The sequence below is a fragment of the Leucoraja erinacea genome, chromosome 19 (genome assembly GCF_028641065.1).
Source record: "Leucoraja erinacea ecotype New England chromosome 19, Leri_hhj_1, whole genome shotgun sequence".
In the NCBI taxonomy this organism is placed as follows: domain Eukaryota; kingdom Metazoa; phylum Chordata; class Chondrichthyes; order Rajiformes; family Rajidae; genus Leucoraja; species Leucoraja erinaceus.
The window spans coordinates 30,966,268-30,993,310 of record NC_073395.1 but is presented as its reverse complement, the minus strand read 5'-3'; the positions used below and the strand labels follow the sequence as shown (position 1 = coordinate 30,993,310).

General features: G+C 41.4%; 1 protein-coding gene across 1 annotated transcript in view; it reads right to left on the bottom strand.

The window, feature by feature from the left end:
* Positions 1-26,541, bottom strand: part of slc6a15 (solute carrier family 6 member 15) — a 43,751-nt gene extending 17,210 nt beyond the window's left edge. Inside the window, exons 1-5 of the mRNA XM_055650757.1 lie at positions 25,497-26,541; positions 14,796-15,255; positions 13,653-13,810; positions 11,814-11,940; positions 8,402-8,583 (exon numbers count right to left, since the gene is read on the bottom strand). Coding sequence (XP_055506732.1) covers positions 8,402-8,583; positions 11,814-11,940; positions 13,653-13,810; positions 14,796-15,087 — 759 coding nt within the window. The 5' untranslated portion in view covers positions 15,088-15,255; positions 25,497-26,541. The remainder of the gene's footprint in view (positions 1-8,401; positions 8,584-11,813; positions 11,941-13,652; positions 13,811-14,795; positions 15,256-25,496) is intronic.
* Between the last annotated feature and the right edge of the window lie 502 nt (positions 26,542-27,043).

Below are 27,043 nucleotides of genomic sequence, written 5' to 3'. Positions count from 1 at the left end.
AGGGGAATTTTTAATACCAATCCCTCAAGAACCAGGTACTCCCAAATATGGGATGTGAGTATTGTCCTGAAGATGCTCAGGAATTGTCTAAAATATGTTGACACAATTCCTCCTACAGTCATTAAGGCAGATGTGATGCATGGACTTGTTTCCACGGCATGAAATCACAGAGCTTTGAAATCTTCACGTAGTCACTCACGTGACTCCGAAGTAAAATAGTAAGATTAAACGAGAACTTACCAGTTCGAAGTTTGATCATTATTTTATGAGGAGTACGTTGAGGGAATACGTGCCCTCCGCTCCCACCCATGATCATATACTCAACTGGTATTTCTTTCTCTAATCTTACTATGTTTAAGTCATTACAGTTATCTGTGATTTCACACTGCTGTTTTGAAGAATGACACGCATGCGTCCTGGCAGGGTTCTTCACGTATTCCCTCAACATACTCATTATAAAATAATGATCAAACTTCGAACTGGTAAGTTCTCGTTTAATCTTACCATTCTGCTGCAATTTGATTCAATTTATATCACTGGAATCAAATTTAAGAGAGGAATACATAAAATTATTATATTCCAAGATCGGCAGAATGAACACAGAGGTTCTTTTTTGCTTTATGTAAATGAAAATATGCCTTCTAAACTCGTATATAATTCAATAATTTACTAATGTTTCTACAATAGGTTCTGCAGGTGCAAGTGATGCTCAGAAAAATGTATAGAGACCATTGATATCAGCAATAATAAAGAAAAAAGGAACCAAGTGAATACATTTCCCCAAATGTAATAGTCCTAGTACTGCTGAAGCGAATAAGCGTAAAAATACCACAAATTGAACAATCTTTCTTCAGCTGCCATGTTGACATATACCAAATAGGTCCTGCAAAGATTTTATCAGAAAATGGACCATAACAGAGAATACTTGTCTCATAACTTTAGGGATGGAATTCTTCTTGTTATCTTAATTTTATTCTGACCTATCAATTATAAACTTAAAGTGCCAACATCAAATATTAGTTCAATGGTTCAATAGCACTTGGCTGTGTCAGCTTGCGTGTAAATTTATTTTGTTTGAGATGGCACATTCTGCCAAAGAGTGTGTCGGCAGTGGACCAAGGCCGTGTTTACAGGGCAGCATAGTTGGCACAAGTCTTGTACCACTGTCATCACCCTGTGTCCTTCTCCCTTCATTCACCACTCAACCCATCCCCCTTCTCCTCCTGTTGCATAACTGTTGATCTGCCCTGAACCCAGATCATTATGAAGTTGTGTAGAACATGGAGAATCACAGGTAAATCTTTGGACCCGAGGTGTTTAAAACTTTAACGCTCCTCTGACGATGTCTCGACGGCCCGGTTTATCAGGCTGCAGATGACAGCTTGGCCATTTTGTACACATGCTGCACCATTCCGTGTGTGGGTCGGGCTGCAGTCATGAGCTCGGTGGTAGGAGGAAAACCCAAGTCACTTTCTGACTTGACCCAGTGGCTCAGTTAAGACATGAACCTTAAAGTGGTGCAGAATAAACATATCATGAAAGGCCACTGTGAGCTCCTGGGAATAACCCCACTCTCACCATCGACGGCACCACCGTCTCCCCATCTCCCCAGGCCCGCAACCTTGGCGTGATCTTTGATTCCACCCTCTCCCTTGAGCCTCACATCCGCCATGTCATTAAAACCTCCTTCTTTCATCTCCGCAACATCGCCAAACTAAGACCCTCTCTCACACCTCCCACTGCTGAAAGACTCATCCATGCCTTCATCTCCTCCCGACTGGACTATTGCAACTCACTTCTCCTTGGCATCAGCTCCACCTACATCAGCCGACTCCAACTGGTCCAGAACGCAGCCGCCCGACTCATCACCCACACCAAATCCTGGCATCACATCACTCCAGTCCTCAAACAACTTCACTGGCTTCCCATCTCCCACCGGATCACCTACAACATCCTGGTCCTCGCCTACAAAGCCCTCCACCATCTGCTGTCCCCCCCATATTTCACTGACCTCCTCTCACCCCCCCCCCCCTACCAACCCTCACGGTCCCTCAGATCCACATCAGCCGGTCTCCTCTCCATCCACAAGTCCAACCTCCGCAGTTTTGGGGACAGAGCCTTCTCCAGGGCAGCTCCCAGGCTCTGGAACTCCCTCCCCCAACTGATCCACAATTCCGTGTCCCTCACCATCTTCCAGTCCCGCCTCAAAACCCATCTCTTCACCTCTGCCTATCCTTAGCCCCACGTCCCCCTCCCTTTTCATCTGTGCATTAATTGCCTCATATTGTGTTTTAAATTGAATTCTGTCTTTACTTTGTGTACTAGTCATGTTTCTACTATTTATTTCATTCCCCTTACATGTTTTTCCTCTACCTGCTAAATTTTTGTAAAGTGTCCTTGAGTCTCTTGAAAGGCGCCCATTAATAAAATGTATTATTATTTTTATTATTCAAAAACTTAACATCTTGCCACTACAATACACAACTCGCCTCATATCTATCCCCTCAAATTTAAATGAGTGCTCATAATGACACCCTGTCCATATAGGTAAACTGCAGTTGTGCATTTCGTTGTCTAATGCATTTCGTTGTCTCTGTACTGTACACTGACAATGACAATTAAAATTGAATCTGAATCTGCAGTTGCAGTGGAGATTGAGGGCAGTTATGCTCTCCCATAGCAGGGACTGCTTACAACTTCTCTTTTCCAGTAGTTGTGCTGACACTGTGAGATATTACAGATATTCCTTGCGCCAGGAAGTGCAAGAAGACTACAGGCTAATGGCTACCATGGCTTTCAGAATGATGGGCAACTTGGCTCTTGGCCTCATCACCAGCAGTGACTTTAGCTGCAGTTAGCTGTTCAAACTTCCTCATTGAAGCTGAGCCATTGAAGTGCACATTGAGACACAGTCCCCAAAACATCCAGGATAGCCAGTATCTCCTTGCTGAAGGCCTTCTTTCCCCTACTGCCCTCCAGCTTTGCAGTGCTCATCATTACACCCTTCTCAGTTACCTTAAAGGGTTTTCACTGATGTCTTAAATCATGAGCGCTTTTCTGAAGATCTTTCACCTTTTCACAAAAAAGGGTCGTGGGTGAGTGGAACGAGCTGTTGGAGGAGGTAGTTGACGCAGGTGCTATCGCAATGTTCAAGAAACATTTAGACAGGTACATGGATAGGGCAGATTTAGAGGAATATGGGCCAAACGTAAGCAGCTGGAACTAGTGTAGATGGGACATGTTGGTTGGTGTGGGCAAGTTTGGCTATAGGGCCCGTTTCTACGCTGTATGACTATCTGAAGTGAGAACACATATTCCTCCCTCAAGACTCCTTATGGATAATACAAACTCTAGCGTGATATGTAAACACAAAACAATAGCATGTGCATTAAAATGTGCAACTAAACTACAACTGATTGAGGATCCCTTTAAATAGGGGAGGGTTCTTTCTGTTCCTATACACTGATCCTCTGTACACATGGCGTTAACTGCAAAATTGAAATCTTATTTGACAGCATTGGCATTAAATTAGCATTGCACGCTGCTTGACATCATGATCTGCCTAATCTACTACTCGCATCTGGTTTGCAACAGTGTCACACGTGTTGGCTCTGTTCCTAAAATGGCAAATGCTATGATTTGAATTAAAAAAGTGCACAAGTGCAACATATGGCAAACAGATGCAGCCAAACAACAGGTGATATGCAACAGAATTTTAAAGCTACTGACCCATAACAAACGTAGATGCTTGGGAAGCACATCTGGGCATTCTCTTGGCATGAGGAGTACGTGTGGCATGGTCAGTCAGATGGTTAACTGCAATGATTGCCATGCCGCGTACTAGTCACGGATTTCTACTGTGCATTCAAATAAATCTTCATCCAGACGTTAATGAAAGCATAACCCAAATCACAAGTGCAGCCAGGAATTATAAAAGCTGTGCACAAAAGTGCAAAGCTGTAGGTTATAATTAAAATTCCAACATGAATTGTATCTTTAGTTTAGTTTAGAGATACAGCCTTTTTAGTTTAGAGATACAGCTAGCAAATAGGCCCTTTGGCCCACTGAGTAAATGCCGAAATCGATCACCCGTACAATACTTCTACGTTATCCCACTTTCGCATCCTACACATTAGAGGATATTTACAGGAGCCAATTAACCTATAAACCTGTGCGTATTTGGAATGTGGGAGAAACCAGAGCACCCGGCCAAAACCCGATCACGGGGAGAACGTACAAACTCCACACAGGCAGTGCCTGTAGTCAATATCGAACCCAGGTCTCTGGCGCTATGAGGCAGCAGCTCTGCCTCTGCTCCACTGTAAATATATGGAAATGGCATGAAATTGGCCAACTGTTGTGTAAAATTTGGTGTGGAGGTGGTGGCAGGGCAGCAGATTGAAAAATATCATGAAGCAAAGTTATTTTCTTTTGAAATTATTAATTAAGAAGCTTTCATTTAATTATCCAAATCATACACTCTTCTGTTTGTAGATGAACTTAAGTTGCAGGATTATAATGAGCATGACTGGTGTGGATCATGTATATCGGCCAGATGGCACATTATTAAAATTCTGTGTTCAGCGCAGCTAGTGATCGCTCGACGATTCTTCTGAGCCAACCTCATTTACATCTAGCCTGCTTCACTGTGGGTGCTTTCACAGACGGATGGCTGAGGGACTTCTTTGCTACTAATGGCAACTAATGGCTACAATCAGAACTTGTGCTTTCCAGGGGCAAAAAGCTGACCTAACTCCAGAGAACAAAAGATTAGGAACTGCTATGGTAATAAATATTTAGCCTTCACCTAAAGATTCTGTTATTAGTTACATTAATTTATGGGAAATAAAAGGTGTTAAGTTTTTTTTCCAAAAAATTCCTCATTTAAACTATATTTTAAACTGTCTTAATTTAGCAGAGCAGTGATTTTATCTCCGTTAAAATAACCTTCCCGCAAACATGTGTTCGATATTGATATTGAGAAATATTTTTTGATACTATGGATTTCAACCATTTACTGTATAAATAATCTTAGGTTTTTTTTTTCAAAAAGGCAGCATTCTTAATACAGCAAACAGTCTGTCAATGACAATACTAAAGATCTGAATTGTAATGATGTACATTTCTGCAAAATCTATATTTCCCAATCTTAGAAACATCTATTAAGCACTCAATGTGTTTGTTATTATTGCTGGTGATATACATTTGGGAATTATTCCTGATAATTTCTGCAAAGACCATATGCCTTGTGTGTTATCTGGAACATAGAACATAGGCCCACAATATTTGAGCCAAATATATTGCCAAGTTAAACTGATCACATCTGCCTGTACATGATCCATATCCCTCTATTCTCTGCGCTTCCATGTTAAACACCACTATCATATCTGCCTCCAACACTACCCCTTGCAATGCATTCCTGACCCCCACTACTCTCTGTATAAAAACTTGCCCCTCACATCTCCTCTGATTTTATGACTATGCCCTCTAGTGTTTCCACCCTGGGAAAAAGATTCTGACTGCTATCCTATCTTAGCCTCTCATATTTTTATATAGGCTATATAGGTTAAATATCTATGTTCAGGTTGTCTCCTTTGTCATGACTTTTATGTCTCTCAGCCAAGTTGCCTCTTCCCTTTGGCTAATTGTCCATTGCTTTTGGTAGTCATCCATCAAGTTGCACAAAGCTGCCCTTCTGAACAACATTTTCTAGCCAACCGCATTTGGGAAAAAATGTATCTGAAACATTGCGTGTGGCAGTTTGTTGCTCTGTAGCATCCTTGTTCATTAAACAAACTGAATAAAACAAACATTCCCACTGTCTCTCTTCATGAACTCCATGAATCTACAATTACGATCCATTCCCCTATATTTTACTGTCTCTATATAATTGCCCGATGTTCAAAGTTCGGGGAAGCCAACATCAACAGACCAAAAACATGTTGATAGGAAGGACCATAATCCACATGAGCTACCTCATAGTTCAAAACATGCTTCTTCACGTAACACAAATTGAATCAGACACACAGCCCTGTAGATGAGGGGATTCTGTCTTTAATGTGGGCAATCTTTTGGCAGGATATAACCTTAGTCTTTCCTAAAAGTTTGTAATTTTCCTCTCATGTTTACCATTCAGGTGATGGAAGTGAAAAAATGCCCAATGTCTTCATTACCAATGAAGAAAGAGAGAGTTTAAAGGTACACTGGCTGACATTGTTGTGGAAGGAAGGTCAGGTTCTCTGCTTGTCTCATAGATCTGGCAGGACAACCAATTCCCCATGGTTGTACAGTGGCACTTAGACAGAAATGGAGTAAACGTGAACTGCTTACGGGCAGCCTGCAATTTGGAAAGGTCGGAAATCTGCCAGGGCAAATAGTCAGCAAGGGGGTTACAGCAGGACCTACAAAGAAGTGGTTAGAGTCAAGTAGAGCAACAGATTTTAAATGTGACAGTTTTCATAAGCAGTGAGTGCCGTGGACGCGTGGAAGCCCTTAAGGCTCAGAATTCTAATCATTTAAACAATTTCTTTCAGGTTTTTAGTTTGGTTTGGAGATACAGAATGGAAACAGGCTCTTCGGCCCACTGAGTCCATGCCACCCAGCAATCCCTGTACACTAGCACTATCCTACACACTAGGGACAATTTACAATCTTTACCGAAGGCAAATAACCTACAAACTTGGAGAGTGGGAAAAAACCGGAGCACCCGGGGAAAACACACACAGGGCATGGGGCGAACGTACAAACTTCACACAGGCAGCACCCTTAGTCAGAATCAAACCCGGGTCTCTGGCGCTGTAAGGTAGCAACTCTACTGCTGCACCACCATGCCACCCTAAAGCTTTAAACACCCAGAGGTGTTTTTGACGGGAGTTAAGGATTGTTTAAGCTTGTGCTATGATTACAGCCTCCTGACTTGTATCCCCAATGGTCTGTGGATTGTTTAAGTGACATTGCAATGCTGCTAGATATAAAACAAGCACTTGGTTGGAATCCCTTGAATGCTCTAATTACTCTTCTGGCTGCTTCCCTTTTAGGGTTTACAGCTATAAATGATGGGGCATGAAGTCTGCACTTGCATCAGATTCCTATGAGACCAGATTGCAGGTGAGATCAATACTGATGGCATTGGGAGACACAATTGATGGTTTGACCTCAGTGGCCAAGAAATGACGATAACATCTTGTACTTGATGGATAGAGAAAAAATAGTTCAATATGAGAACTCTCTTATGGAGGAACTGGAAGTGAAAATTATCACTAGTCTATGCAGGGATGTTCAAGTGGAATTGCAGGAATAAGTGGAATTATGACTGAACTCAGAGAGTCAAAACTGGTTGGGTTAAATAAAAACCATAACAGCACTGATTTTGTAAAGTTTGAAGCAATGAATTAATGGTCAAAACTGCATGTCTCGTTCATGCTTGTTCTTAGTTTAATAGACATGCAGATTACCAAGCTACAAATGACAAAAATAATGTCACACGGATCCAAATATTACGCTGCTCAAAACACTACCCTGTTTAAACTCACATGAGTTTACTCACATTAAAATTAAGAACATACCATAAACAAATCAGAGAATGGATATGTCACATCCAATCTCTTGTATTTGAATATAAATTTTGTTTGCATGGAAATAGTGAGCTCATTCAAATAGCAACTAGTGTCAGAGGTTATGGGGGGAATGCAGGAGAATGGGGTTAGGAGGGTGAGATAGAGCAGCCATGATTGAATGGCGGAGTAGACGTGATGGGCCAAATGGCCGAATTGTACTCCTATTCCTTATGTTTTTTCCCAGGTCTGGACTATTTCAGCTGAAATTTAAAGTGGAAATTTAGGCTAAATATGTCTTTAAATTTATTTCCTGTCAGTTTAGCTTAATGCATGATATGGTAATGTTAGTGTATTATGCTATGCCTATTAAATTCACTCCACTGACTTCATAAAATGAACTTCGAAGTCTTAGCAGGAGCGTGGATAATGGATAACATTTCTGGATGATTTTATACAGGTTGAGAAATAGTTGAAATAACTGGAAAGTCTTGATCCCAAATCATAATATTCATCAAGTTGATAATGGTTTTGAATAAATTTAATTTTAGTGCTGAAATTATACAGTTCTATATTTTTAAGGACTGGATTCTCTCAATTTCTGGGATAAATCTTACATTAAAATGAATGGCCAGAACAAAGAACGCATTGTGTGTATTCTTTGGATTTGATGATCTGTTGAATGAGCACTCACACTGGAAGCAAGCACAAAGTCTTCACTTCCGCCTAGTAGTGAATACATGTTATCACTCATACTTACAAATATTTTGCCTGATTGGAAGACTGCCAAATTATAGATAACAATCTTAAATTGAATGATGCTCACCAGAGATTACAAAACCACCAACCTTTCCAGAAGATTGAATGCCTTTGATCATGGCAAGACACACCATAAACCAGGCTATGAACAGGCAGACAGTCATCTTCCAGTTCAGACCGCCACTCTCTGAGATGGAGTCGGATATATCCAATGCTTCTCTGTACCAAAAATAGGTTGTGGCTGAGCTTTTTTCACATTCAGGAACAACAACTAAAACAAACAGAAGGACACTGCATCATTCAATACAATATAATGGTACAAATACACAGCATAAATCAAACAAAAAAAACGGGGCACGTGCTGGAAATCTAAAAACAAAAACATAAAGCACTTAAAATACTTAGTAAAACACAAAGTGCTGGAGTAACTCAGCAGGTGGGGCAGTAATTCTGGAGAAGATGGATAGGTGACATTTTGAGTCGGGACCCTTCTTCAGGTTTAGTGAATCAGTGGGAAGAGAAACAGAGTCAATGTTTCAGGTCAGACCCATCATAAGTTTAGAAAACTTTAGGGCAGGTGGGGAAGGGGAATTCCGTCCCCAATAGGATGAAATCAGGGTGATCATGGAGATAAACTGTAAACAGAATAATCTAGTCAATGAATGAACGGGAAAATTAAAGAGTGAGAATACATACATAAAAATGTGGGGGTCGCAAAATGTGGACGACAAGGAATCATGGAATTATAGTCATAGATCTATGCAGCACGGAAACAGGCCCTTCGACCCAACGCATCCATGCCAATCCATATGGCATTTTAGGATCATCCCATTTGCCTGCATTTATCTCATATACCTCATTAGTTCTTCCATACATCAGTCCAAAATTATTTTGAAAGGATATGCCTGGCAATTCAGTCTTAGTGTATCTTTCACCCCCAGAGAGTGAAAGAAAGGTAAAAAAATCAAACTAAACTAAAATTACAAATAGATGACTGATAGAGACTGAGAAATCAAGATGCATTAAGATGTAGAATCCAATGTTGTGACCAGACGGCTGTCTTGTGCACAGCAGAGTGTGAGGTTGTGTTCCTCCAGCTTGCACTGGGCCTCAGTGTGACAGTACAGGAGGCCACAGACTGATAGGGCAAGTGGGAGTGAGATGAGGAATTGAAGTGACAAACAACAGAAAGCTACGTAGACTGAACCTATGTACACCACAAAGCAATCACTCAATCTGCATTAGCTTTCCACAATGTAGGGATCAGATTGTGCACACAGAATGTGTTGCGCTAGACTGGAAGAAGTGCAAATGAATCACTGCTTCACTTGGCAAGAATGCTTTGGCCCATGAATGGTGGGAAGGGAAAAGGTGAAATGACAAGTATTGCATGGAAAAGTGGCACAATGAGGGCACAAACTGCTCTTCCGTTCCAATAACTTTCAGGATTTTCTCCCTTTCACTCTCCTCAGACCACAACACTCCTTCAGTCTCCGGCTCTGCCATGTTCTGTGGAACCCTTTCACCCATCGATACTCCTGACCCACTCGACACCTCCCTCCTGCCAATTTACCCTCCCTGGATTGGTAAATGCCGACGTGACATTGACTGTCTTGACTTTTCAACTCCCTCTTGTATTCTAACCCATCCTCTTCTGAACATGCAGAACTCCATTCACAGAGAACCAACCCTGATATTACCATCAAACATGCTGACAAAAGTGGCACTTCTGAACTAACCTCTAGATAGGCCAGATGCCAACTGGGCCTCTAACTGGGCCTAGCTACGCCTGTTCTTTGTGGAAGATGTGGAACAGTCTTTGTTTCAGTCCTACCCAGAGCTGCTCTGTCAACTTTTTTTACAGTACATCAATGATTGCATTGGCACTGTCTCCTCCACAATTGCAAATTTCATATTTTGTATGCTAAATTTCTTCCTGCCTTTCCCTCGTCTTCAGAGCGTCAATGTCTGATTCTTCCCTTCCTTTTCTGGATCTCTTTATCTCCATCTCAGCTGATAGTGTAGCTATTAACATCTATTATAATCCTACTGACTCCCACAGCGATCTTAACTACTCTTTGTCACTCCCTGCTTCCTTTAGGACTCTATTCTATTCCTCCAGTTCCTCTGTCGTATCTGCTCCAAAAGTGAATATTTCCACACATGTGCGTTTGAAATAGGTGCCTTTGTGCTCTGTGAACTATGCCTCCCCACTATAACTGTTAACCATGCCACTCACCTCATCCACCTCCTGTGGTTCTGCTCTTACCCCTACTCTAGGGCAGTAGAAGTACAGAGTTCCCCTGGTCCTTCACCTTCCACCCCACTGGTCTCCATATTCAACAGAAAATTCTCTGCAATTTCTTCAACCTTCACAGAGCTTCCATCACGAGACACATCACCTCACCTCCCCTTTCAGCATTTCACAGGGACAGTTTGGTTGTGTCTCCCTGATCCACTTTTCCATTTTCACTAATCACCTCCTATCTTATGGCACCTTCCCTTGGAACCGCAGCAATGCAACATTTGTCCATTCACCTCTTCCCTTCCCACCAACTGTACTTCAAAATAAAGCAATGATTCATCTTCACTTCTTCCATTCCTGTGCACTGCCTCTGGTGTTTACAATGAAGTCTCCACCTGAAATTTACACAAATTGAGTGATTGCTTTGCAGAACACCAGAGTTCAGTCGAAATGTAGTGAAGGGAGGAACTGCAGATGCTGGTTTGAACCAGAGATAGACTCAAAAAGCTGGAGTAATTCAGCAGGACAGGCAGCATCTCTGGAGAGAAGGAATGGGTGATGTTTTGCATTGAGATCCTTCTTCAGACTTGACTTCGACCCGAAACATCACCCATTCCTTCTCTGCAGAGATGCCACCTGTCCCGCCGTTACTCCAGGTTTTTGTGTCGATCGACCAGTGTTCAGTCCACAGGGGGCGACCTTGATCTTCTCCTTGTCTGCCCCTTTAATTTGTCATCCCACTCCAACTTGGCCTCCAGTAATCTCACAATGAGATCCAACATTAGCTGGAGGAACAGCATCCGACGTCCGTCCATGCATGTTGGAACCTCCTATACTCAATATTGAATTCCACGAATTCAGGCAATTTGATTCCTTGGTCCGCATCAATGATCCATCTGTAATTTTAGCTCAACTTGGTGCTTTGGTCCTTTAATTTCTCTGGGAGTGGAGGAAATGCTCAACTTGTCCTCCAACTCCGCACTTTGCAACTCCAACATGGTATTGTTTAGGGTTTTTTCATCTCTGTTCTTACCCTTCCACTGCTCCCATTCACTTATTGATCAAGTAACCTTGTTCACATCTGATCTCCATGGCCACCCCAGTAGTATCCTATCATCCTTTACTGTTCTGATGAAGAGGTCCAGATCTGAAATGTTGAACCAGTCTCACTTCCAGCAGATGCAGCCTGATCTGCTGAGTTCTTCCAGCACTTGCTGGTTTTGTTTTAAATACACACAACGTATTTGTATACTCACAGGTCTGGGTCCCATTTTTTTCCAAGGGGCACTGATCCCAGGGCAGTGGGTGCTGAAATGACTTGGAGAAGTAAAATAAACTCCAACCAATAATGACATTGTAGTAAAGAGCTACAAAGAAGCACACCTAAAATCAAAACACCAAGATGTATCTCACATTTCTTTTCTTGGGTTAAACATAAGATGCCACACTGCAAGCTTCTTATTAAAAATGCTTTAAATTGTTTAATCCGTAAATTATGATGCACAATAGTTTACATAGGTTTAATGCATGCACATTATTTTCCCTTTATTGTGAATTTAGTACTTGTTAATTTCAGATTCAATGGATTGCTTTAAGATTAAATATCCTAGAGTTTCCTGCAGCAAATGAATGTCCTTGCCTCCGGAGTTCACAAGCTGACTTATCCTCTACAATCTTGGTACCAAAAATTGAAAGAGATCATACTGTCGATGCTGAGCTCGTGAGAGACTGAATCCATGAGATAGTCATCACAATTACAAGTTTCTTACTTCAGAGGAGCAGCGAGCTTCCTCCATAAGCTTTGGTTCTGTGGAGTCAGACCATGTGATTAGCAGATTCCATTGGGTATTCTGATGTGGGTCTTGTGATTTCAGAGACCACAGTGACTTTTGATTCAGTCTCCAACACTCCCCATCACGCCTTCCACAACGTTGGCGAACTGTCTGACCCAGTGCTCCATGATGCATCAAGCTTACTTGCCATTCACTTCCCAGGAACCTTCCCACCTGATAAACATTAAAAACCTGGCTGGCATGCAGGCTGGAAACGTCTTCAAAATGTTTTTAAAAAGAAGCAGCAATTAATTTCTGCAGCACTTTTACTTTTCTGAGTTTTTCATCTAAGAATACAATGATTGGTGCCTTTCATAGAGTCATACAGCACTTAAAACAGGCCCTTTGGCCCAACTGGTCGAACTGGGCTAATCCCATTTGCCTGCATATAACTTTACAGTTGATGCTTTGACTGAGATGAATGTTCTTGCTCCAAATCAGCTTTGTTTTATATAACAATTGTTTTGTGTTCCACAGTGTGCCAAGGTTTTCCTCACATCAAATAATAAATTAGCAAAACAGAGGTTGATATTTTCCATACCAACTCTCAGAAAATTTGGTACTTTGACAGACCAAACATAATTAGCCTGATTCATCCATCAGAAATTGTTGGAAAGGGTCAGTACTTGAAGACAATATTGTTTAAGGAGCCTTGGACTAATAACCTGTGACTTCATGTTTCGGCAGATTTATTTTGTATTATATCTGAAATGCAGGACACAAAACGTTATTTTCCTGAAACAAAACTGCTTCCAGCTGTTACTTCATTGCAGCAACTTGTGGGCATTGTTTTTACCATTTGAATATTCACAGTGGGAGGCTAAAGTTGTACTCACATTGTCAGCTAATTTTTCCAATGGCCTGTCCCATGACAACTATACACAATCACCTCTTATGAACTTTGTACAATAAGCTAGCAGCAAAACCCGACCTTAGGAAGTGAAGAAGTTGGCATGAATTAAAGTTTTGAATAGTCTGTAATTGTGAGCAATTTTAAACATTACTGTTTCATCAAACTACCTTGGAGGGCACACGCCATGAATGAAAGATGTTGTGTCTGACTTCCATGAACTGCTGAATACATCAATGTATGCTAGAATGGTTTAAAACATTCATTTATGAATGGATCTTGAAGAAAGAACTTCTGTCTATTTACAGATAAAACAGAATAAATTTCCTGAAAGATTCCGCGGACATTGTCAACGAATGCTTCGAGAATTAGCACAGAAAAGAAAAGGTATTTGTTTAAAATTCAAAACGTACAATGCAGCTTGAAAATCCTATTCCACCCAGCCGTGGGCTGATGTAATTCCACACACCAATACTGCCTCGCCTGATTCTCTGACCGACTGCAAGTTCCAGGAAGAAGAGTGGGATCCCAATAATAAGCAGCAAAATCAAATAGGGCACAAGGTAGGCACCTGCAGAGAAAACATGGTGTGAAAACCTGCCACTGATATCTTTTGAGCAATTTTGTTTTCAGCTGACATATTACAACTCATAAAAAACAACAAACATATTTAAGAAATATATCAACTTGGATTTATTACATTTCAGACATTCTGTTTGAATTGACGGTGATTTATTAAATTAGGATCAAATATTTCACTTCACAAATGTGTTTTCCACAATCTTTAACAAATTGAATTTAACGCACTGCTATTCAATGCGACACACAATCAATTATCTGCTCCTTCTTGATTATTTGCATACAATTCCAAAATGTGCAACTAAGCCTCAGAATGCAAAGCAAAGAAATGAATTAATTATTCTTAACTATAGAATGTGATGTTCATTATAACACAGGTTCAGCAGTCAATGCAAAACTTTAGGTTCAATTAAATTATCTGAGAAGACTGCAGTTAAGAATGAGCCTTATATGCAGGTAATTATTCTCCAAACCAGAAATCGCTTATTTTAATGTTAAGGTAATCCTAGTATTCTAAATTTTAAACACATCGTGACCCTGGTAATTGTAAGGTTTTGGTAAAGCCCCTGTGCCACTTTCCAGAGTTACTCATGAATTCTCCTGAGTTTTTCCCTTGATTCAAATTCGGGGAATGTCCGTAGCGAGTCCGTAGATATTTAGTAGCGGCTCGTAATGCCAGCCATAGGTACTCGGGGCATCAGGTAAGTCGGGATGTTTGTTGAAAAATGTCCACGAGTAAACAAAATAGCCCCGAGTACCTACGGCTGGCTATTACCGTAATTCTCCGAGTTTGAATCAAGGGGGAAACTCGGGAGAATTTGTGGTAACTCAGGAAAGTGGGACAGGACTTTACTAGGATAATTTTTCTCAATCAAATCTTGTTTCCTTTAAGGGGAGCACAGATCTGTTATCCTATCTATTTATTAGTTATAAAGTATACTGTATAGTTATTAATATATCGGCAACTGTGTCCTTACCTCCACCATTTTTTTGACATAAGTATGGGAATCTCCATACATTGCCCAAACCAACTGAGAAGCCAACCTGTGCCAGAATGTACTGAAGTTTGTTATTCCAGGCTGGCCTTTCATCTTCAGTATCAGATCCTTCTTCAATGTCCACATCTTTGTCAGTCTGCGAATCATCGACATACAATGCACTCTTCTTAAACTGGTTATCATTCATGTCCTCATTGGAAAGAAGATCTTTGACAGACTCTGTGACATCTTCATCCAGTTCTCTCTTCGCAACTTTGCTATTTTTCGGCATTGGAAAAAACTCGGCCACAAATTTGGAAACAGTCTACAAATGTCAAGCGATACTCCCAGTCAAGAATAACTAAATGTCAGGCAAATAAGGGAGGAGACCAAAAAACAAATTACTGAGTGCCTGAGGTGAATTTCTGGTGAGTCTGAAAGAATATTCCACACTGCAAATCTGTTGGGAGAAGAACATTTACATTTTGGTCACCAGGGCAGCAATGTTTCAGGCAGTAGTTGAGAAGGCATTTTAAAGGTTCGGCGTTAATGTATCACAGAACATAGAACATAGAACACTACAGTAACAGGCCCTGCGACGCACTATTTCTGTGTGGAGCATGATACCAAATTAAACTAATCTCCTCTGCCTGCTTGTGATCCATATCTCTCTATTTCCTTGCACACCTATAAGCTTCAGTTCAGTTCAGTTTAGTTTATTGTCACGTATACCAAGGTACTGTGAAAACTGTTTGTATTCGCCAATCTAAAACTCATAATTCATTTGCCTTCTTGCTTCTTATTATTGATGAAGATTGGCTGCAAAGTCATAACAATCATTCCCAGCGTTGTGTTTTAAATGTTCAAGGAGGGGACAAAACGTCCCTTAGATGATGAGCAGAGGGGTGAGGGCACTGGGAAATAAATTACGGCAAAGGACCAAAAGCATGTTTAAAACATGTGTATGTGTGGACAGGGTATGATTTAGAAAATGGTATGAATCCCCGAAGGACTGCTGAATGTTCCACTCTGAATGGCAGACTGTGGAAAAGTAGGTAAAGGATTGGAAAATGCACTGGGTTTTATGGTTAGAAGCCACTACTCATAGAGTCATTAAGTCATAGAGCGACACAGTGTGGAAACAGGCCCTTCAGCCCAACGCCCACACCAGTCCCAGCTACACTAGGCCCACCTGCCCCCATATGGTCCATATCCCTCCAAACCTGTCCTGTCCATGTGCCTGTTTAATTGTTTCTTAAATGATGGGATAGTTCCTGCCTCAACTACCTTCTCTGGCAGCTTGTTCCATAACTCTACCGCCCTTTCTGTGAAAGGTTTACCCCTCAGATTCCTATGAAATCTTTTCCCCTTCATCTTAAAGCTATGTCCTTGATTCACTACTCATTTTCAGTGGTACAAGTTTATTGGATGTTCTAATGATAATATCGACAAAATAGATATACCAAGATTTATTGAACCATCTGAGTTTGTCATGGATGGATGTAAATCTCAAAAGAATGTCATGGGTCACAGTAATTGAGTTGCCGTGCAGTTTGTAATTTATCAAATACTGCTAGTAAGGAACATTTTAAAAGTTTAATCCAGATACAATGAGGGTGAATATGAATTAGATGCACATTTCATGGATAGGAGATTTTCATTCTGCAGATGAATTGCAAATGTATTTAAGGGCAGATCAGGGCAAACTCTGAAATAATTAAATTGGATTAGATATATGGTAGATATCTCCAACTGTCTGTATTGTGTCTGTTTTGCTTGCATTAAAATATAGCACAGATGTGTTATAGGGATAAAAAATGGGGTGACAGATGAACTGATGGAAATCCACATTAGGCAGGAAATGATGTTGGATAGACTGATGGGACTGAAGGCTGATAAATCCCCAGGGCCTGATGGTCTGCATACCAGAGTAGTTAAGGAAGTGGCTCGAGAAATCGTGAATGCATTGGTGATAATTGTCCAATGTTCTATAGACTCAGGATCAGTTCCTGTGGATTGGAGGGCAGCTAATGTTATCCCACTTTTTAAGAAAGGCGGGAGAGAGAAAACAGGGAATTATAGACCAGTTAGCCTGTCATCGGTGGTGGGGAAGATGCTGGAATCAATAATAAAAGATGAGGTAACCGAACATTTGGATAGGTCCGAGTCAGCATGGATTTACGAAGGGGAAATCATGCTTGACTAATCTTCTGGAATTTTTTGAAGATGTAACTAGGAAAATGGACAAGGGAGAGCCAGTGGATGTATTGTACCTGGACTTTCAGAAAGCATTTGATAAGGTCCCACATAGGAGATTAGTGGGCAAAATTAGGGCACATGATATTGGGGGTAGAATGCTGACATGGATAGAGAAGTGGTTGGCAGACAGGAAACAAAGAGTAGGGATTAACGGGTCCCTTTCAGAATGGCAGGCAGTAACTAGTGGGGTACAATTTACAATCTACATCAATGATTTGGATGAAGGGATTCAAAGTAACATTAGCACATTTGCAGATGACACAAAGCTGGGTGGCAGTGTGAACTGGGAGGAGGATGCTATGAGAATGCAGGGTGACTTGGACAGGTTGGGGGAGTGGGCAGATGCATGGCAGATGAAGTTTAATGCGGATAAATGTGAGGTTATCCACTTTGGTAGCAAAAACAGGAAGGCAGATTACTAACTAAATGGCATCAAGTTAGGAAAAGGGGAAGTACAACGGGATCTGGGGGGTCCTTGTACATCAGTCTATGAAAGTAAGCAGGCAGGTACAGCAGGCAGTGAAGAAAGGGAATGGTATGTTGGCCTTTATAACAAGAGGAATTGAATATAGGAGCATAGAGGTCCTTCTGCAGTTGTACAGAGCCCTAGTGAGACCACACCTGGAGTATTGTGTGCAGTTTTGGTCCCCTAATTTGAGGAAGGACATTCTTGCTATTGAGGGAGTGCAGCGTAGGTTTACAAGGTTAATTCCCGAGATTGCCGGACAGTCATATGCTGAGAGAATGGAGCAGCTGGGCTTACACACTCTGGAGTTTAGAAGGATGAGAGGGAGCTCATTGAAACATAAAAGATTGTTAAGGGTTTGGACACGCTAGAGGCAAGAAACATGTTCCCTATGTTGGGGGAGTCCAGAACCAGGGGCCACAGTTTAAGAATATGGGGTAAGCCATTTGGAACAGAGACGAGGAAACACTTTTTCTCACAGAGAATGGTAAGTCTGTGGAATTCTCTGCCTCAGAGGGCAGTGGAGGCAGGTTCTCTGGATGCTTTCAAGAGAGAGCTAGATAGGGCTCTTAAAAATAGCGGAGTCAGGGGATATGAGGAGAAGGTAGGAATGGGATACTGATTGAGGATGATCAGCCATGATCACAGTGAATGGCGGTGCTGGCTCAAAGTGCCGAATGACCTACTCCTGCACCTATTGTCTATTGTCTAAACTATAATTCAAGAGAGGAGTCAAGAGTGTTTTATTGTCATATGTACCAGTTAGAACAATGAAATTCCTACTTGCTGCAGCACAACAGAATATGCAAAAATAGTATGATATGACAAATGAGAGAGAGAAAGAAAAGCTCAATGTGCATATATACACATAAAACATACCTATATATATATACACATACATACATACACACATACTCAAAAACAAGCAAAACAGTGCAACAATAATAATAGTCTATTGTAGTTCAGAGCCCATATGAGGTTGTAGTGTTCATAATGCATTTTCATAGTATATTAATTTCTGGCTATGTGGGAAAAGAAGCATTAGTGCAAATTTCTGAGGCCAACAAAGTTTACAATCGTAACAACTGAAGACATTTTATGGCTGTCTTATCCAACACTGCAGGAGGGAAGTAAAAAGTTCTGGGCAAATTATTGAATTGAATTGAATTTTATTTTTGTCATTCAGACCTTTCGGTCTGAACAAAATTTCGTTGTCTTGCAGTCATACATATAATAAAAATGACAAAAACACACAATAAACACAAATTTAACATCCACCACAGTGAGTTCACCAGGCACCTCCTCACTGTGATGGAAGGCAAAAATCTTAAAGTATAAAGTCTAAATGTGATCAAAGTAACCAAACAAACATAAACTTGCTAAATCAGTGAATTATTTGAAGTTCTCTGCAGGTAACTTCTTCATATTTTGTGAGATAAATGTATAACACGTCATTTTCACATGCATCTGAAGGGTGAGATTATGGTAATTTTATTAAGTCAAGGACATTTACAACGGTGTAGGGTAATGGTTCCTCTTGCCAAGTCACTAATTTTTTTATTGTTAAATTAGAAGGTGTGGTCGAGTACTTTCCGTGACTTTTAAGATGCATGCTTCCCAAGGAAACTCATGTCTGAGTTCTTAAGTTATTTTCAACTGGGACTAATGCTAAACAGTCAACATTAAGTATGATTGAGGAAATGTGATTAAAAATCTACTAATGTTGTTCAGTGTAATTATATTATTGAAGTAAAACAGCTTGCTACAATATGCTGCCCAGAAACCCCTAAATATAAAACAAATTGATATAGTTAAAACAGGAATGGATAGCAATTTCAAATTTAATAGCATTAATACATACGTGGAATTGTGATTTAAAAGATAAGGAACTCCACTGGCTAACAAGATGGTGAATTGGGATTGATGTACCCAATGTTCCAATTGTGTTCCTTGTTCCTATGCTTCACTTGGTGGGAAATCATTACTCTCATGTTAGTGGCAGTAAATTATTTGATCTAGCAGTGTTTACAATAAGAGATTGTGTGGAGAGATTGGGACTTTACACAAACATTTCTGACCAATAACACTTATTTTAATCATGTTCTTCCACCAATCCAACACAGTTTGAAACACATAAAGTGTCAATTTGCATGAAGATTATCACTCTCTGTACTTTCAGGTTCAGAACACATGAAATATTTGAAGTTAAGTTTTGTCAACACATACAAAGTTACTAACTGTGGTTGTACTTGCATTTCAACATTCAGCTCCACAGAAGCAACTGTCGGTGAATGCAGAGAGAGACTTGTAAATGGTGTGTCTTTAGCTTTATCGACCAAAGGCAAGTCATGATGAAAATGATTTCCTAGCAGGAGATCATAAGATGATCTGACTGAGGTTCATAGTTTATAGTAGTTTTAGTAACGTTAATACATAAACGGCCTATGCCTATGTCAATTCTCAATGGCCTATGCTCCCTAAAGGGCTTAAGAAGAAGAAGAATACATCAAACTTTCCATTGGATGGGGAGCCAATAAACAGAAGATATAAATTTTAGATTGTTATCAAAGTCTTGAATATTTTTTATTTGCGTAGGGGGATACTGGAAAATACAATGCCCTAACAGAGTGTACATTATTTTTTTCTTCTTTATCTTACTTGTTGTAAGAACCTTGAGATATTTCAGTGCATTAAAAAAGAATTTCTAAAAGCAAGGCACTGCTGTTGTTGTTGTACTTATCCCTTACATATACTATTATCATTTATGATTCCAATTAGTTTGGCATCACACGCAAACAGGGTGGTGAAAATGTATTTTGGCCTTCATCAATTAGGGTATTGAGTATAGAAGTTCGGACATTACGTTGCAATTCTACAAGGCATTGGTGGGGCCACATTTGTAGTATTTTGTTCAGCTTTGGTCACCGTGCTGTAGGAAAGATATCATTAAGTTAGAAATAGTGCAGAGAGGATTTACAAGGATATTGCCCGTGGGGCTAAGCTACAGGGAGATGTTGGGCAGGCTATGTTTCAAGCTAGCACATGAGGCTGAGTGAGTGAGGTCTAAACTTATGGAGGTGTATAAAATCATGGAGGGGAATATAAATGTTGAATGCACACAGTCTTTTACCCAGGTTAGGGAATCAAAAAATAGAGGACATACAGTATGTATAACATAGAAGGCAAGATAGGACGCTTAGGGGTAACCTTGCCACTTAGTGGGTGATGGATACATGGAACGTTCTGCCAGAGGAAATAGTTGCTGCAGGTGTTATAACAGCATTTAAAAGACACTTGGACAGGTACATGGATAAGAAAGGTTTAGAGGTATATGGGCCATACACGGGCAAATGGGACTAGCTTGGATGGGGCATCTTGGTCGGCATGGACAAGTTGGGCTGAAGGGCCTGTTTGCATGCTGTATGACTTTGAGATGACATGGCATTTATGACATTCAATTTAAGTAGGAGGAAGTCTAGGGGTCCACAAATAAGGGCCAACTTCTGCAAACATTGCTAATTTCTGCAAATCAATACAATTTCTCTTTCCTGATATGGATGCAAAGCTATTTCCAAATTGTATGCTTGTAAATATATACAGGTACATCCAAGGATTCACATATATCGATATGGGCAAGAAATTGGCATTAGATTGTTACAACTAAGAAATTATGTATCTTTGCTTTATAATTGGAGCTGTGGAATGCATTGAATTAATGCAAAAAAATGTGAGGTGTGGCATTTTGGAAAGTCTAACATGGGCAGGATCTACACAGTGAATGGTAGGGCTCTGGGTAGTGTTATAGAGCAGAGGGATCTAGGAGTGCAGTTGCATAGCTCCCTGAAGATGGAATCACAGGTAGATCAGGTGGTCAAAAAGGCTTTTGGCCTTCATGAGCCAGAGTATTGAGTATAGATGTTGGGAGGTGTATAGTGTAAAAAGGAACTGCAGATGCTGGTTTAAACCAATGTTGGGAGGTCATGGTGCAGTTGTTGTTGGTGACGCCATATTTAGAGTAGTGTGTTCAGTTCTGGGCGCCGTGTTATAGGACAGATGTTCTCAAGCTGGAAAGGGTACAGAGATGATTTACGAGGATGTTGCCAGGACTAGAGGGTCTCAACTATAGGCAGGGGTTAAGTAGGCTGGGACTCTATTCCTTGGAGTGCAGGAGGATGAGCAGTGATCCTATAGAGGTATATAAGATCATGAAAGAAATATATTTGGTAGATACACAGTCTCTGGTCCAGAGTAGGTGAATCGAGGACCAGAGGTTATAAGTTTAAGGTGAAAAGATTTAATAGGAATCTGAGGGGTAAACTTTTCACAAAAATGTTGGTGGTTTTCTGGAGCAAGCTGCCAGAGGAATAGGTTGGATAGATGCAAAAAATCTTTTACGCAGAGTAGGGGAATCGAGGACCAAAGGACATAAGTCAAGGTGAAGGGGAAAAGATTTAATAAGAAACTGAGGGGTAAATTTTTCACTCAGTGGATGGTGGGTATATGGAACAAGCTGCCAGAGGAGGTAGTTGAGGCCTGGACTATCTGTTCATTTATGAAACAATTGGACAGGTACATGGATAGGACAGGTTTGGAGGGTTATGGACCAAGCGCAGGCAAGTGGGACTAGGGTAGCTGGGACATTGTTGGCTGGTGTGGGCGAGTTTGGCCGAAGGACCTGTTTCCACACTGTATCACTCTATGACTCTTAAGAAGCAGTTAGACAGGTACATGGATAGCTCAGGTTTGGAGGGATATCGACCAAACACAGCAGATGGGACGTATATCTGGGATATGTTGGCCGGTGTGGGCAAGTTCAGCCGAAGGGCCTGTTTCCACACTGTATCACTCTAAAGCACGGAGGTAATGATAAATTATTTAAAATATTGATTGGCTCGTCTGAAATACTGTGCACAGTTCAGTGGATCACACATGGGGTTATGTTAAGGCCTTGATAAGAGAATTGGGAAGATTTTCCACAATGGTGAATGAGACATCTCAGTGAACAAGCAAAGCAGAGGAAGTCACATGGAGGTTTGAGACCATAGTGTGTTTGATAAGACTAGAAAATGTTACTGCTGGCAAGAAAGTTGGTATCAATGGACACAGCTTTAAGATAACTGGCAAAATATTCAGGGAGAATTTATGAGAATTCCTTATGCGACCAATTGGTATAATCTGGTACATTATCTCCCTGAAAGGATGCCAGAGAAAAGTATGTATATCAAAATGGAGAAGATACAGGTCTACTGGAAAACAGCAGGGGAATGGGACAAGTTGGCTGACTCCTTCAGTCTGTGAAACAGTGGCCTTACTGACCTTCTTCTGTGCTCTATGGTAGTATGAGAATGACCTATTTCTTTTCTACAGACTAAATAGAAACATTACCATCCCTCAACCAGGATTTCCACTGAAAAACAATACTTCATGTAAAATATAAGGCTTTCATTTATAAACAGTAGGAACATGATTTTAATGAGCATCTATAGAAATGTTAACCCCATTCCCCAAAGGGTAAAAGAGAATGGAAAACTCTGGCCCAGAAAAACAGCCAGAGTATTGGATTTATTTGGTGATAGTTCTCAAACATCACCCCCCACCCTCACCCCCTCCCACCATGCTGCATCTAATCTTCACCAATATAACATCCTAAAATAACTGGCTTTATTTTTAGATAAACCTTATTTCCAAATAATATGTGCTTGAGATAAACTTCTGTTGAAGACTGCAGTCAAATATCTATCAGTGTGGGCATGTAGAGAATGTGGTACATTATCGGAAAATGGAAAATGTTCACTATAATTTACTTACGTTACTGCTTAAACATGAAGAATCTTTAAACTATAACCACAATACTGTATGTTCAATATTTATCAAATAAAACTCGGCAAACAACTCATCCATTCAGTACATTTGCCTTTGCAAGCCGAGTTGCACCAGTTATTGAGAGGTACACACACGGCAGAACGTGTAGCCTGGTAATTTCGAGTTGTAAAATAGTTGGTAACTACTAATCTCACACTCTGGCAAATTAGGAATAAGCCTCTCGATACTGGAAACTGAATCACCTGAGCAGACCAATATTTGAGAACTGAAGATAGACACAAAATGCTGGGGTAACTCAGCGGGACAGGCAGCATTTCTGGAGAGAAGGAATGGCTGACGCTTCTTCAGACTGATGACAGAGAATTAAACCAGACCTTGATAAAGTCCTATTTAAAGAGGCGGCTTTTATCGCAGAGAACGAATAGGTTGGCTAGACGACCCTGTCGCTTACTCAATCAATGTCCATGACGGCAGGAAACTTAAGCCATTGTTCCAATTGCAGCGTATTTTTCCCCTCGGTTGTGTTGTGTCTGCTGCAATTTCAGGGAGCGATCAAACGGAGCGCCCTCCACATGCACCTCCCCCAGATCAATGGCTCCAGCGAGGAGCGGGCCAGCCCGATACCGCAGTGCCGATGGATAGCGCTGCTCTGTAGAATTGAAATGGATAGAGCTGCAAAAGACTCTCAGGCGCTGCAATGGATGGATGTCCGTGGCATGTGTCGGGCATATTCAGGCATTCATCGTCTTTAATCTATTGCGTTAGTGGAGGGGTATGCGTTGGTACACAACATCTCCTGATCTCTCCCTCCTGCATTCGCGTCGACGCACTAAAACCTGTCTGAAACCTTCGACCTTGACCGAGGATTGGCAATCCTTTAAAGCCCGCACAGACGGATGATTGGTGCCGGCCAAAGGCGTCCTAGACTCACGGCGACCATTCGCTGTGAAGCAGATGATAACGGGTAACGGGTGGGAAGGTACGATATTCACCAGGCGATGCCCACCGATCTCCGGGCAGCGTGGACCAGTGTGGTCGGCGGGGGGGGGGGGGGGGGGGGGGGGGGGGGGGGGGGGGGGGGTGAGGGTCGCGTCCATCGCTGGGAGCTGCTGGAATAACCTTGGGTGGATAACTTGCCAAATACACCTTGCGCAGAGCGAACCCAACGCAGACTACGCCAGATAACGAGATCATACGACCCAGCAGCAAATAAAATGTCGCTGTCTATGGTGGTCCGCTCACGTCTCATTGTGTGCTTTTCTTTGTATGCGTATTTGTAAATTTAATCCTTGTCACCTCGTCTCTCCTGTGTGGATTTTTTTTAATGCTTCCATTTTACTCGCCTTTGTAAGCGTGTGTCTGCGTTTATTTACATGGATCAAATACGTTTGAGTAATCGTGTTGCATCATGTGCCTCGGTGGATTACTGTGTCTATTTTGGATTACTGTCCATTTTTATATTGTGTGTACTAGTTTGTATATGTATATATTTGCGGCAGCGTATGGGTATGGTTTGTCTGCTTCAGTGCATCTGTGTGTTATCGTGTGCGTGAATCTATGTGAGCGTTGTGTGTGTGTGTGTATATACATATTCACAAAGGCACGCGTGTGTGTGTGTTAGAATGGGTGTGCATGTGTTGAGTGCCTGTGGAGTTGTCTTTTATTTACAATGAAGCGGCAGAGGATCGAGGAGACAAAACTGCCACTATCAATCTGCATACAACTCCAACCAAACACAAGAATCTCCACGGTACCAATCCCCTCGCCATCTCCGCTGCTTTACGAGACGATCCAAAAATAAAACACAGATGCAATAAAAAAAAGACAGATTCCACCACACCCTCCCACCACCACCACCCCTCCCCTCGGTCCATCCCGGGAAGAATGTCGTTTGCTGCCTTTTATCCAATAAATCGAAACGCTGCAGTTGCAGTTGAATAAAAAATGTCCTGAAACCGGTGCGGGCGCCTCACAGTTTCTCCCGACCATTTCCTTCACTATTGTCAAAGCGCACATCAATCCACACAACCCGACTCATCGCCGCGTAATCTATCTATCCTACTTATTGACCGTTTTGAAATTGTATCTGTTTCTTACAAAATAGAACACAATTTTTGTCTTTTTTTTTGTTTTTAAATTGCGCATGATCTTACCTTTTTTTGGGAGGGAGGGAAGGGGGGAGGGGAGAAGAACTTGAATAGAATCGAGGAGCGTCCCTGATCGCCGCTGGATGATCTGAATCACGGTGCTAGCTCCTGGTGTGAAGAGACGGCTTTCATCTGATGAGAGGCTGGAGTGCTCTCACAACCACACCTTCACTAAACTCCAACCCTCCAACGTGACGACAGCCATCGCCCTGCACTTAAAGGGAAATGCTTTGAAACTGACATCCACTATCCTCAACCCGTAATCATTTCCCAATAATCTCCCGCAGCGACTTCCTCGCCGCATCGGTCATCACTCCTGGCCCCTGGGTTGTACCATTGTGTGGTGAGGTTCGACTAGGTCTTCGCTGGCATTGGGCACATGATTAAGATTGGACGGTAGCAGCTCGCTACTTAATTTGGCAAGTTTTGATTAAAATATGAGGGCGGACATTTCCCAGAACATCAAGTTTCAACTGATATGCTAATCTCAACAACACTTTTGTTTTCAATTTGCAAATGTTCAAATTGACTACTGCTATTATACTGAAATATGGTTTTCTTACAGTATCAGGGAAAGTGGGAGTTTTCTAATGGAAATCTAACTGTATTCAATGTTAATGCTAAAGGGAAGGATGCTAACATGAAACCTAAATTAATCAGGGAGTATCAGACCTGTTAAATCTGCCCAGGATCCCACATCCACCAAGACCTATCGGCAAGCTGGACGTTGACACACACTGCCCCAGGAACAAATTTGCATTTGAGTGCCTTTCGCTTATAAAGGTTCTGAGTAGTTTGGTTTGGTATTCGAGTTGCAGGGCCTGCAATTGAAGTACACCACTCCACTGATTTCACTGTGAAAGGAAAATGTCACCATTACCACGAGTTTTAATGGCACAGACTCAATCCATCAAAGCACAATGGCAAGGTCACTCATCTTGAAACAATCTCTAATTAAAGGCATTGTTGCCCACAGTCTCTTTGCCAAGGCAGTTCAACTTCGAGAAACAATCCGATCACCAAAATAAATCTGAGAAGTCAACATATTTTCAACATTAACAAACACTGTGATATAAATTACAACCATGCTGTAGAGAAAAGCCTAAAGATTGATATGAACCACAAAGCTACACTTCTCTGTATTTCTAATATTTCGTGGTTTTATTTAAGGTTTCCAGCATCTGCCAACTTTTAAATTGGAGTTATTTTAAATTCTATTATCATTTTTGGTGGGACCAAGCATAGGCTGGGTGACCACTTCACTAAACACTTGTGTCCAATCTGCCAGGACCCGCTGGAGCTTGTGGTTGTCAGACATTTTAATTCCCCTTTTCCTTCCCATACCGACCTGTCTGCCCTCAGCCTCTACCACTGCCAGAGTGAGGCCACAACCAACTAGAAGAACGACACCTCATATTCCTATCGGGTAGCTGACCATCCAATGGCTTGAACATTGAATTCTCCATATTCCGTATACCCCTCCACTTCCCCTCACACACATAATTTACCCAGCTTCACCGCCACCTCTTTGGCGCAAACCTTCCTTTGTTCCT